Below are 13,774 nucleotides of genomic sequence, written 5' to 3' on the forward strand. Positions count from 1 at the left end.
AGTGGCTAGAGCAGCAGCAGAGCACTTCCAAAAAAAAAGCCCATACAAACGCATAGGAAGCCATTGATTGGCTGAGACCTCTCACCAATCAATGGTTTTCTATGAGTTTGTATGGACTTTTTCTGTTTTTTTAGGAGTGCACTGCTGCTCCCACCACTCGCGCTGCTGCTACCCGGCTCCCTGGTACTCCCTGGTACTCTGCGCCGCCCCCCCCTCCCCCCTGCTCCCTGCCCAGCGGCTTTTTGTCCGGCTCCCTGCGCCCCCCCCCCCCCCGCCCGCTCTCTGGTCGCGGGCATATCCCCGCTGCGGTCATCCGCTCCCATTGTCCCTGCAGCTCCCTGGGAGTTGCATGCGATTTATCACATGCAAAACTTGGCACATGAAGCGCCATCGCATGTAATCCCTCCCGGGGAGCTGCTGGGACAATCGGGTCCGACTTGTCCTTATGACAAGTCGGACAAATGTATGGGGGGCCTTAGATCAGAGGATTGACCTCACGACCCATGGGACCGCTCATTGTACCTAAAAACCTCATGATGTACACACAACAAAAAAAAAAAAAATCACACAATGCATCGCACAAAAATCGTACATTCGGGCCTGAAATCGTTCTGATGTATGGCCAACTTTAGGGATATTCTTTGCCTACGGCACATAGAAAATTTGCACCCACCATGGTTCCAAGACCAGGGCCCACAGGAACTCCCAGTTGGCTCCAATGCCTGGGGCTAAACCCACTCTTCTAGACTATGGACTTGTTTTATAAATTATGCACATTACCTTATACTGAACAGTACTACTACAGGGTACTCATTAATACTGCATTGCTGTTATCAGTCTGGTACATTGGGCCTTATTCTAGTTCACTCTGACAAAATCCTTCTTAGATGGACAAAACCATGTGCACTGCAGGTGGGGCAGATGTTACTTGTGCAGAGAGAATTAGATTTGGGTAGGTTTTACTTCAAAGTGAGATCTATATTGCAGTGTTCAAATAAAGCAGCCATTATTTACCCTGCACAGAAACAAAATAACTCACCCAAATATAATTCTCTCTGCAGCTGCCCCCCTGCAGTGCACATGGTTTTGTCCATCTAAGAAGGGTTTTGTCAGAAAGAGTGAACTAGAATAAGGCCCATTATCATGAATGCACCCGCAAGTATTTACTATACATTTTTTATCAAGGGGCCCAGACCATGCAATCTCCAATAGTTACCCAAACATCTGTGGTGGTTGGTCACACCCCCTCTGTAGAATTACCGCACCCCTAAGCATGGACCTCTACCACTGCATTCCCCCGGAGGTCCCTTCATCCCCAAATCCGACAGTGCCCAAGGCTATGCTAGATATGCACACGCTCAAATACAACCAGGAAATAAGCATGATGAATGTTTTCATTAAAAAAAGCCATATATGATACAGAAGGAATATCTTCTTTTCTCACTTTCAAATGAATATAGCAAAAAAGACAGTGTATTTTTTTGAATCTGCACAAAACAGTTCACAAACTTGTGCATCAGCATTATCCCAATACAGTACTTAAATCCTGCCATCTATTTGTTTCTTTCAAAATTAGGGGGGGTTTCCTATTACAAGTGGTAGTGTAGTTCACAGTGAAAACAGTCTTTTTTTGGCCCATTAGTACTATTGGGCTATCCAATTACAGGCCAAAATTAACATATGGTAAATTACTTTTTATGAGGTGATAACACATGGGATCTGCATTATGTTCCTGGACCCATGTGTTATCAGCTGAGAAACAGGTCTGCTGGTGCTGCTTAGGGATTTTGCTTCATCCCCATAAGTGTTGGGTTAAGTGGCTAATTGAATAACTTGAGGGGGATACATTTGCTGTGGTCTTTTTCCAGCATGTACCCCAAAATTTTATTTTTACACAGCAATTTAGAGTACACACCCATCTTACTCTATGTGCACGTTACATCTGCCCAACCTATAGTGCAACATGGTTTTGCCCTTACACACATGAATCAGGCAAAATATGCACATGGCTCAATAGGGGCAGCTTGCCTGCAGAAATACATGGTTAAGAAAAGAATGGGAAGATGAAATAAAGAACTCCAGAAGCTTAGCCAATCTTTTCAGAGATTGGAGGAAGATACATTTTTTCATATATTTGAGCATCAAGTAGATACTGCACAGAAATATGCAAATATACAGAAGAAGGACAGGAACCAGGCGCTGATCAATTCTACCAAATGAAAGTCCATTTGTGCATAGCCTCCTCCTGGACCTCAAGAGTAAGACGCCTGACATACTATATCCCACTAACACAATCCCAACCCCTAGGGGTACTCTCATCTCCAACCAAGTATAGATAGCATTTAACCCTGCACTGTATTCAATACAACAAGGTACTTGCGCTACTAACTGGAGAAAGCAGATACCCCATTTTCTCTAAACTATGACACTGTTCATACAGAAATAATATTGCCGAACGCTTACTGACTTTCCGAGAACCAGGACGGTTGAGAGATTCAGCAGTAGCTTCCGCAATCTTTTCAACTGTGAGTGTCACTTTTTCCTGTACGCATATCTATATCTGACACCCCCTTTCCTAGCGGTTACCTTTGCAACAAAATACCAAGTCACGGTTCTGTGTCTTTAACGGTCATAAAAGCAGCAGTTGCAAAAATTATAAATTTATAATACATATTTATTTAGCAACACTGCTTATGTCATTTTTGAAAATACCCGGACTGCACCAGTGTAGAACAATTTCTTCCTGGTCTTACAAACTGTGAATTATATTTCGCTATCCGACTTCCCCACCACAAAGATAGGCACAGTAAACCTTGACTCAGACACAGGCTGACATTCAAATATAAGCCGTTACTGTCTGATCACTGTGTTCTCCTATCAGACAACCAGTGTGGTCTATAATAACAGTTGAATACAAATTGATTCTATAAAATTATTATTACTCAACAGTTTACTTTCAATGTTTAATGCTGTTTGTCTGTCTGTCAAAATTATTTTAATAGAACCATTAAAAGTTACATTTTATCCCAAAAAAACTTGAAATATATTTTGACAATTTAAAAGAGTGCCCCCAAACAAAAGAGAGTACTTTTCCTTCTTTATGCTCGGTCCTCCTTGACATCCACAGAGTTTTTTCTAAGGGTTCACGTAGAAACAAACTGGACCACACAGACCTTAGTGATGGGTCCCTATGTACACATAGCGTTTTCTTTATTTCTTTAGCCTCTTATACCCCATGCAGACATACGGCAAAATCCCAGGTTTTTGCACATGAACACGCATCAACCCGGGATTTTGGTATGTCTGAAAGGGTCAACCCCGGTGTTAAAACCCAGGTCTCCGACCCTTATTTTTACCTGGGTTGAGGACCCGGGATTTAAGACCCGGGTTGACCCTTTCAGACATAAGAAAAACCCAGGTTTTTCAGCAAATTACTGGGTAGAACTGCTTCACCCGGTAATTTGCTGCTATAAGTGTGAATGGGTGCAGGCTGCACCCGGGAAAATGACCCAGCAGTCAAAATGCAGGGTAATTCCCAGGTAGTATTTCTAAAAGGGGTATTATTCAATGGTCATCTATCACTCCAGAAGCCAATGACTGGTGTTACTGACCTGGGTGCTGGTCCCTATGTTCCCGTAACAGTTTCTTTGGAGCAAAGATTCCCCCGAACCAGGATGCCAGGATTTTCTTCCAGAAATTTATTTCCACAAGCATATAAAATCCAAAACAGGATAAAATAGTAAAAACAGGAGCCTTTACCAGGTGGAACCAACATATAACATTACAATCCTCCTCACCAGAGATGAGTATGGAATGAAATGTTCAATCAGATGGAAAAACGAATATTGGTCCTCCCTGGCTCCGGCCTCCTCATTACACCACTGATAAATGCACGCATCCCTGGGGGTCAGCGCTCGTCAGCATGTATTAGCTCTAGAATTACTACAGTTATCCAAGTAACGGGGTCGAGCGATCAAAGGAACCATAATTGATTTAATAAGCCATTCGCAGTTTCACTGTACCGGCCGTGTGTACTTACACGTGCATGGCTTAATCTTTGAGACAAGCACAGGTTGCAGATATTTTTCTAATATACAGTATTATAAACAGTAAATAACTTCAGGACGTCCTGAGGGGGACATTAATTTAGTATTACCAGTTAATCTGGTGCACAAATGCAGCACATACCTCCGTAACATAAGCACTGCTGTCTTTGTCTCTTGGACCAATCAAGTTGTGGAATTTCACAGAGACTGGAAAGATCTTCCCTGGGATTGTGACTACTGGACAATTGCCAAAGAATTCAGAGAGTCGATCAATGTCCAGAGTAGCAGACATCACTATAACTCGGAGAGGGTGCTTCCTTGCTGTAGAACGTGACTTCAGAAACTGCTTTCTCAGAAGACCAAATAAAATATCCTTGATAAAAGAGAAACTAAGAATCACTTGCAAAGTTATATACTGTAATATATATATATATATATATATATATATATATATATATATATATATATATATATATGTATATATATATATATATATATATATATATATAGATAGATAGATAGATAGATAGATAGAGAGAGAGAGAATAATATTGAACTAATTTCTTTGACATAATAGTTTTAAACTTCATGGGTTTGTGCAGCACAGTGTGTATATTCAGTATTATTATTATTATTATTATAATTTTATTTATAAGGCGCCACAAGTGTTTCGCAGCGCCGTACAAAGGAACAATACAGGGAGACAAAACTTGGCATAACATTGAATAAATAACAAAAATACAGTACAAATAAAGAGCACCACAGTTCAATACACATTACAGCTTAAATGTAAGTAGTGAGGACCCAATCAACATACAACTAGAGGCTTGAGGCCAATGATGGAGATGAGTATGAAGATGGTCACTGAGTGTTGGAGTAAAGGAGAGCTGTGAGTGAAATGTGAAGAGAAGTGGGCTTTGACAACAGGAGGGAAGAGAGCCCTACTCGGAGGAGCTTACAATCTAGTAGGAAGGGGAGACAGACAGATTACAAGAGGTGCAAGCGAGGGGGTGGTGGTTAGATAGCAGGATGTAAACAGGAAACAGGCAAGGGGTCGGAGAACCAGCTGGTTTATGCAGTGGAAGGGTACGCTTTGATGAATAGGTGAGTTTTCAGTGCCCGTTTGAAGCTTTGCAAGGTCGGGGAGAGTCTAATGGAGCGAGGGAGTGCGTTCCACTGAAGGGGTGCAGCACGGGCAAAGTCCTGTACTCTAGCATGGGAAGCAGTGATCAGGGTGGAGGAGAGACGACAGTCGTCAGCTGACCGTAGAGGGCGGGAGGGTGTATGAATGGAGATGAGGTTAGAGATATATGGAGCAATGGAATTAGAGATGGCCCTGTATGTGAGTGTGAGGTGTTTGAAGAGGATTCTGTAGGGGAATGGAAGCCAGTGCAGATTTTGTTGAAGGGGATTAGCAGAGTTAGAGCGGCGGGAGAGGAAGATAAGCCTGGCTGCAGCATTGAGGACAGATTGGAGAGGAGCTAGTTGGGATTGAGCGAGGCCAGTGAGAAGAGCATTACAGTAGTCAAGCCGTGAGATGACTAATGAGTGTATGATCAGCTTAGTTGCACTCTGTGAGAGAAAGGGCCTGATGCGAGCAATGTTGCGTAACTGGAACCGGCAAGAATGGGCCAGGGCTTGGATGTGGGGTGCAAAGGAGAGGGAGGAGTCAAGTGTGACACCCAGGCAGCGGAGTTGGGGAACAGGGGAGATGATGGTGTTGTTAACAGTGATAGAGATATTAGTAGGGGGCATAGCTCTGGGTGGGGGAAAGATAATAAGTTCGGTTTTGTCCATATTCAGCTTCAGAAATCGCTCAGACATCCAGGTAGAGATGGCAGCGAGGCAGTTGGAAACTTGAGAGAAAACAGTGGGGGACAGATCAGGAGAGGAGAGGTAGATTTGGGTGTCATCTGCATAGAGGTGATATTGGAAGCCAAAGGAGTTAATGAGTGCACCCAGAGAGGAGGTGTACAGAGAGAACAGAATGGGGCCAAGGACGGAACCCTGAGGGACCCCAACAGGAAGGATAGAAGGTGGTGAGGTAGAGCCAGAGGCAGAGACTGAGAAGGAACGGTTGAAGAGGTAAGAGGAAAACCAGTTGAAGACTGTGCCAGAGAGGCCAATGTTTTGGAGTGTGTGGAGGAGGAGAGGGTGATCCACAGTGTCAAAGGCAGCAGATAGGTCCAAAAGGATAAGCAGGGAGAAGTGACCCTTGGATTTGGCTGACAGCAGGTCATTGGTGACTTTCACTAGGGCAGTCTCAGTGGAGTGAAGTGGGCGAAAGCCAGATTGAAGGGGATCTAGGATGGAGTGGTCAGACAGGTAGCTTGTGAGACGCCTGTAAACCAGCGGTTCTAGTATTTTAGAGGCAAATGGGAGAAGAGAGATAGGGCGGTAGCTTGTGGGAGATAAAGGGTCCAGGTTAGGTTTTTTAAGAATAGGCGAGACCAGAGCGTGTTTGAAGGGTGAGGGAAAGATGCCAGTAGAAAGAGATAGGTTAAAGAGGTGAGCAAGGTGGGAGCAGCCAGTGGGGGAGAGGGAACTGAGGAGACGGGAGGGGAGAGGGTCCAAGGGACAGGTAGAGGGGGGAGAGGATGAGATGAGTAAGCGGACTTCCTCAGCTGTAGTAGGGCAGAAGGATGACAGAGTGGGGTAGTTGGTAGGGGAGGATGATTGGGGTGGGTGGGCTGCAGAGGGGGTATGGAAGGAGATATCATGTCGGATTACCTCAATTTTAGAGAGGAAGAAGGAGGCAAAGTCAGTGGCAGTGAGGGATGAAGGGAGGAGGGGTGGTGCAGGGCGAAGTAGAGTGTTGAAAGTATCAAAGAGACGTTGGGGATTGGAGGAATGGGAAGAGATGAGAGATTTGAAGAAAGATTGTTTGGTATAGGAGAGAGCAGCGCTGTAGGAGGAGAGAATAAACTTGAAATGGAGGAAGTCTTCCAGAGAGTGAGATTTTCTCCAGAGGCGTTCAGCAGAGCGTGCACATTTTTGCAAGAATCTAGTTATTTTGTTGTGCCAGGGTTGTGGTTTAGAGCGTCGAAGGGGAACAGTGTGGAGGGGGGCTACAGAGTCGAGAGCAGAGGTGAGAGAAGAATAATAGAAAGAGGCAGCCTGGTTGGGGCAAGTCATGGTTGAGAGAGGAGAGAGGAAAGTCTCCAGGGAAGACAGGACAGTGGGGTCAAGAGATCCGAGGTTACGTCTGGTGACTGTGGGTCTGGGCAATGAGGGGAGAGTGGAGGATGAGAGGGTGAAAGAGAGCAGATTGTGGTCAGAGAGTGGGAAGGAAGAATTAGAGAAATCAGAGAGATTACAATGGTGGGTGAAGACTAGGTCAAGGGAGTGTCCGAGATTATGAGTGGGGGTGGAGGTCCATTGAGAAAGTCCAAAGGAGGTGGTAAGGTCAAGAAGGTTAGAGGAGGCAGCATTATTGATGTCAATAGGAATGTTAAAGTCACCGAGGATGATAGAGGGGAGGTCAGAGGCAAGAAAGTGTGGAAGCCACGCAGCAAAGTTATCAAGGAAAGGGGAGCAGGGGCCAGGGGAGCGGTAGATTACAGCCACAAGGAGGTGAATGGGGTAGAAGAGGCGGATAGTGTGTACCTCAAAGGTGGAGAATGTGAGGGAGGGCTCAGGTGGGATGGCGCGGAAGGTGCAGTTGGGGGAGAGGAGGATGCCCACTCCTCCACCCTGGCGGCCATCCGGTCTGACCGAGTGTGTGAAGGAGAGGCCTCCATAAGAGAGGGCAGCAGGGGAGGTAGTGTCAGATGCGGACAGCCAGGTTTCAGTGATGGCAAGAAGGTTAAAAAAGTGGGAGATAAAGAGGTCGTGGATAATTGGGAGCTTGTTGCAGACTGATCTAGCATTCCAGAGAGCACAGGAGAAAGGAAGGGAGGGGACAGGTGAGATAGTAATTAGGTTGTGTGGGTTGTGGGTGCGTGTGAAAGGTGTGGAAGTTGAGAGGGGGCGAGACCTGGCAGCAAGGACTGGTATGGGACTGGATCTAGGAGCCATATTTCTGTGTAAAGTTGGTCAGAGTAGTGATATAGAGTGAGATTGGAGTGGCCTAGAATGAGTAGTGAGAAGATGATGTACTGGAAGTGTGGAGAGCCTACAGGAAGTATAGTTAATGTATAAGTGAGACAGAGGCAGTGTGTGACAGCATTTAGTTCAGCATGGAGATCAGTGTCCAGGTTGTGCAGACTGTAGGTGATGATGAGGCAGGTAACTCACTGCAGTATGTTGATTGCTGGGGTTGCAGATGGAGGACGAAGTGTTCTTTGTTCTCCTGTTTCCCTCCTGTTCATCTCCTGTATATATATATATCAGTATAGTAATTGATCTGTACAGGTCTATACACACTGGGTGACATTGAGCTGAAAGCAGCTCAGTTTAGTCATCTGAGCTGCTTTCAGCTCGAAAGCCACCCAGTGTGTATGGGGCAGCGATGAGCAGTGAGCGTTGATGCGCGTTCCTGCATCATTGCTGGCCCGGACGCTCATCTGCTGGTATCACCAGCAGATGAGCAACAGAGTGGATGGCTTTCCATAGCGTCATGCTATGGAAAGTTGTCCACTGCCCGTAAAATCGCTGCAGCTGCAGTGGGCGGGCATGATGGCTGCTGCAGGTGCACTTTAAACAAACGGCCACTTTCTCCGGCAAGTGAGTTGAAGCAGAACCCGGTGTTTTGGAACAGCCAGGCCCTGGAAACAGCTCAGGCCCGATAGCAGCTACATCTCCATGCATCATCGGTATTTACGCCAGTGTCTCTGGCAAACAGCAAAACAATGTGTGTAGGAATTATTTTCCTGTGGTTATTACAGCTTTACAGTTGATGTAATGGTTAGAATTACTGCCTTATAGCAATGAGGTCCTGGGTTAGATTCCCCCCCAAGGTCCCGTATCTTTAGCTGGATCTTTTGATATTACCTGCTGCAGGGAAGATCAGAATATGCAGCTCTCAGGTATTTGGGAGTTTGGGTGCTCAGTTGCTCAGGTGTGTTTGAATGCTCACATATTCAGGCACTTGGGAGCATTTGCGCAGTGGGGTATTTGGGCTTGGGTGATTTTAAACGCTCAGTGATTCAGGTGTTCGGGGGTGTTTCGGAGGTAAGGGATTCGGGAGTGTTGAGCAGACTTCCCGTGATCGGGTGGTCAGGCGCGTTTGTGCACTCAGCAGAGTTTGGGCGCTCAGGTGTTTGGATGCTCATGGATTAGGGTGTTTGGGCGTGTAGGTAGAGTTCAGGTGCTTGGGAGCATTCGTAAAATCAGGTATTTCGGAGTTCAAGGAAAATCTTAAGGGCCTAAACATGGGGCAACATAGCTGAGTGATCTGAGCAATGTAGATCACTCAAGAAGATTGCTCAGCACACATCTCTGCACAGCGATGTGTCAGCATGGTGTGCTTAGCCAACTGTCAGGGCCAGTGTTCTATATTGCTATGGCCCCTACACACGTAGCGATGTAGTGGCATTTTCTAAGCGATCTAGCCAGATGCCCTGAAATTGTGTGTGCACCATAACTGTGCTGGTGTGGGGGGTTCCTCTAGTATCTCTGGTTATCTCCTACAACAACAAAAATATACACTGGCAGGTTAATGAATTAGATCGATAGATTAAACCTATTGTGTTATGTGGTCGGCAATATAGAGCATTTATTTTACTGGGGCATAAATTGGTGTGAATTGCTAAACATTCTCTGTAAAATCACTGCAGAATATGTGTTTGTGCTACATAAATGGTGAAGAAATTGAAGTGAGTTTAAATTCATCATTTCACTGACTAAACTAAAATTACCCTTTTTTTGTTCTTTCGGAATATAATTTTCCATAATTATTAGGATGAGGAACCTTTGAAACCACCATTAATAGTGCATTAAATAGCTGACTGTGTAGGAAACAAAATTTCTACCCATTTAGCAGAAGTGATTTTCATAGGGGTTCTCAAGAATTGAAATGAGTCCATAAAAATGCTGATCAGGATTTATCGGTAATTATTCATTATTAGTTGGTACGTGTGTTGCGCAATAAATTTCTGTATGCACAAAAAGCATTATATTTACAAAAAGGAACATTACAGTTTGTTCCAAGTTTTCGCCAGAGTCGTCTAAGCAAAGTTACATGCGCTCACACTTGGTGAAACAGCTGGACCAGTCTGAAGTAGGTACATGTAGGTCTTCTACGTGCTGGATGAAGGTCTCCACTGCAGCTTCTGGTAACTCAAAATTAATCTCACACATTCTACGCATTATTTCTGGGAACATGAACAGTATGCTGGGGGCCAGGTCTGGCTATATTGGATGACCAAGCTTCTAGAGGCGTTCATGGGCCAGAAAATCTACCACTTTTTTGCACTGTTATTATGGAGAAGGGCATTAAATGCGTAAATTCTAGGATGGCACCTGGAAATGTCTTCCAGCACTTGAGGTAAGAATTGGTTGTTGTACCAGTAAATGGGCACTGCTGCGTTAACTACATGACCAGCCTTGGCCACAAAAACAGCCACCATCTGCTGTTTGCTACACTAACATCAGAACTACTGTGGTGGGGCACCTAGTATTTATTTATTTTTTACCACACAACCCTAGTACATGCCAGTTATGAATTAATTATTTTGCATTTTGGGTGAGAATATCATTTAATAAAAAGATCATTTAATAAAAATTGCCATCACAACGTAAATCAGAAAACTTTAAAAAAAAATACCTCATGAAACATTTTGACATCTCTTATACTAGGAAAGGAATTGGACACATGCTTAATGGGATTAAAATTAAGGGATTATGAGGGCATCTCAATACACGGCTCCTTGGAGAACAAATGTCCCTCAGCAAATAAGAGGAGTACTTGTGTTCACAGCCTTGATGAAAAACACATGTTCTTCACAGTTTTTTTTTTTTTTTTCAATCGTCACATTTCATTAAAAACCTTTTACATTTTGTGTTGATTATTACTCAAACAACTGTAAACTGATAAAGCCATTTTTAGTCATGCAGCCTCAGACCATAAGACCAGCATCCACAACACTTAAATGTCAGTCTGAAGTATTTGGATTTGTAGGCATTTCTAGTCTATACTTATAACCAAAATAAATATTGTGCATAGATTCCATTGCCTGCAACTGAGAGGATTTCAGTAAAACATATATGTCATTAATAGCATAGGAAATCTCTCACAGCAACATTGGCACCCAAAGGACAGTATTCAATGAGGCTGATTTGCCATGTTCTACGGCGAATGTGTGCTATTTTCGTGCTCTAAGGCGAAACTTTTTACTGAAAAACTGATTCGCCCTATTCAACATGCACTAGTCACTGACGGCGAACAGTGAATGACGGGCAATTCGCCGTCTGATAGTTGCCGTAATTAGCTGTGGTTCTTCAATGTGATTCGCCATGAGTGTGTTCAATGAGCAGATGGCGAATTGCTTTCTAAGTGATTTGTGTGTCACCATGTGTGTCACAATGAAGCAATCACCATTTTTTTACGGTGAACTGAACTGTGATCTTTTAAAATAAAGGTGTTTTTTTTATTATTTGGTGTAAAAAAAAAAAAAGTCAGTATTTTTTTTCTGTGAAGGGGCATGCTATTTGTTTTCATGTACTTACTGCACATGAATATAATATATATATATATATATATATATATATATATATATATATATATATATATATATATATAGTGTCCAGGGGGATGGCGGCACTCACGTATACGTATAAGTGAGTGCCGCCATCCCCCTGGACACTATATTCAGCAGTCTCAGTACTGCGTATTGGCGGGCACCGCAATTAACCAGCTGTATACTGTATTATATTGGAGGTCGTTTGGAGTGCCCGCATCTGTTGTGTATATATATATATATATATATATATATATATATATATATATATATATATATATATATATATATATATATATATATATATATATATATATATATATATATATATATATATATATATATATAGGATGCAGTTAAGATCCCGGCGGTCGGGATCCCGGCGTTCAGAATCCGAAATGCTGACACTTTCTCCCTCCTGGGGTGTCCACGACACCCCTAGAGGGAGAATAAATTAGTGTGCCGAGCGTAGCGAGGCACCGGGCCCGCTGCGTGGCGAGCGTAGCGAGCCCGCAAGGGGGGGCGATCCACGTCCCCCCCTTGTCGGCATTTCGGCTGTCGGGATTCCGGCGTCGGGATTCTGAACGCCGGGATTCAATACTGAATCCAGTACATATATATATATATATATATATATATATATATATATATATATATATATATATATATATATATATATATATATATATATATATATATATATATATATATATATATATATATATACATATACATATACACACACATATATTTTTTTTTAACACATAAGAGCCAGCAGAGAGCCGCTCACTACTCCGAGCGGAAGCAGTGCAGCGGCTCCCTACCCCAGTCCCCTGCCAGCGGCTCCCTACCCCAGTCCCCTGCTTCTGCCCCACAGTGTCCGGCGCAGGCAGGGAGGCTTCCATCTCCTTGCCTGCCGCCCCCCCCTGCTCCCTGCGGTGTTCGCCATAGGGTAAAAATTCGCCATCAGGGGCAGCGAGCCCCTGCTCCATTGAATACAGTGACCGGGAGGAGTGGCAGCGAATGCTCCAGCCCTTCAGAACACGGCGACTGTGCAGCAAATCCTAAACAGGATTCGCTGCACGTGCCGAAAATCCTCATTGAATACTGCCTAAAGGGTTAAGCATAATTTCCTGTCCAACTTATTGTACACCGAATATTTACTTACAGTGCTTAAACTTCGTTCATGGGCTTCATCTAAAACGATGGTGCTGAATTTAATAAGGTTGGGATCAGTCAGAGTGTGTCTCAGCAAGCAGCCATCCGTCAGGTACATCATCTCAGTTTTCTATGGAAATATATATACAGAATATATGATTACATTTAGGTTGCAAACAAACTTTTATATATTTCTGTGGGCTATTTTCCAAATGTGTCAATGACATTGTTGTTCACAGAGCTGTAACACAGGTCATACATCTAGGGCCTGATTCCCCGTTCTGCTGTTTCCAAGCGGCAATCCATTATGCAAACATCGATGATCAGCTATACATTAGGGGTATCAGCCAAAAATTTGCATGGCGAAATATTTGGTAGGAAAACGCAAATTGAGGCTTTAAAACATGCCGAATTTCCCTGAATTCACAACCTAGACACCGGCAGAATGAGGAATTGTGCACCCCTCCCCTCCAGCCGCGACAGCTGGACAGTATGTATCCCATAACTCAAATATTGCAGTTTTGCATCTATTTTTTATTTTAATAATGAAATGACAAGAAATTTGCAAGAAGTTGGTATCTAGATAACAAATACCTGCAATTTCAAGGTCGGTTACATATTTTTTTTTAGTATTTCTATTAAATCATTGTTTTATACAAGGAGACAATGATTGAATGACACTCTTTGAAGCGCTTATACATTCAGATACACAGTAAAAGAAACAAATATCACCGCTGACTACTGATCGTGTTCCAGGGCTCTTCGATGGTGATATCACCTAGGCCAGTGGTAGCCAACCCTAGCCCTCGAGAGCTACCAACAGTTCACATTTTCCAGACAACCTAGCTGCTGCACAGCTGCACTCATTAATCACTGACACATTTTAAAAGATAAACAGATGGAGCTAATTAGCTCACTTGCGATTCTGTGAGGTGACCTGCAAAACATGCA

The 13,774-nt window shown here is 43.7% G+C and overlaps 1 protein-coding gene across 1 annotated transcript in view; it reads right to left on the minus strand.

Moving 5' to 3' along the window:
• DHX40 (DEAH-box helicase 40) overlaps positions 1-13,774 on the minus strand; it is a 112,247-nt gene that overhangs the window by 80,316 nt on the left and 18,157 nt on the right. Inside the window, exons 4-5 of the mRNA XM_083173771.1 lie at positions 12,834-12,953; positions 4,189-4,419 (exon numbers count right to left, since the gene is read on the minus strand). Coding sequence (XP_083029897.1) covers positions 4,189-4,419; positions 12,834-12,953 — 351 coding nt within the window. The remainder of the gene's footprint in view (positions 1-4,188; positions 4,420-12,833; positions 12,954-13,774) is intronic.

This window comes from Crinia signifera, chromosome 2 (assembly GCF_055691185.1).
Source record: "Crinia signifera chromosome 2, ASM5569118v1, whole genome shotgun sequence".
NCBI lineage: Eukaryota > Metazoa > Chordata > Amphibia > Anura > Myobatrachidae > Crinia > Crinia signifera.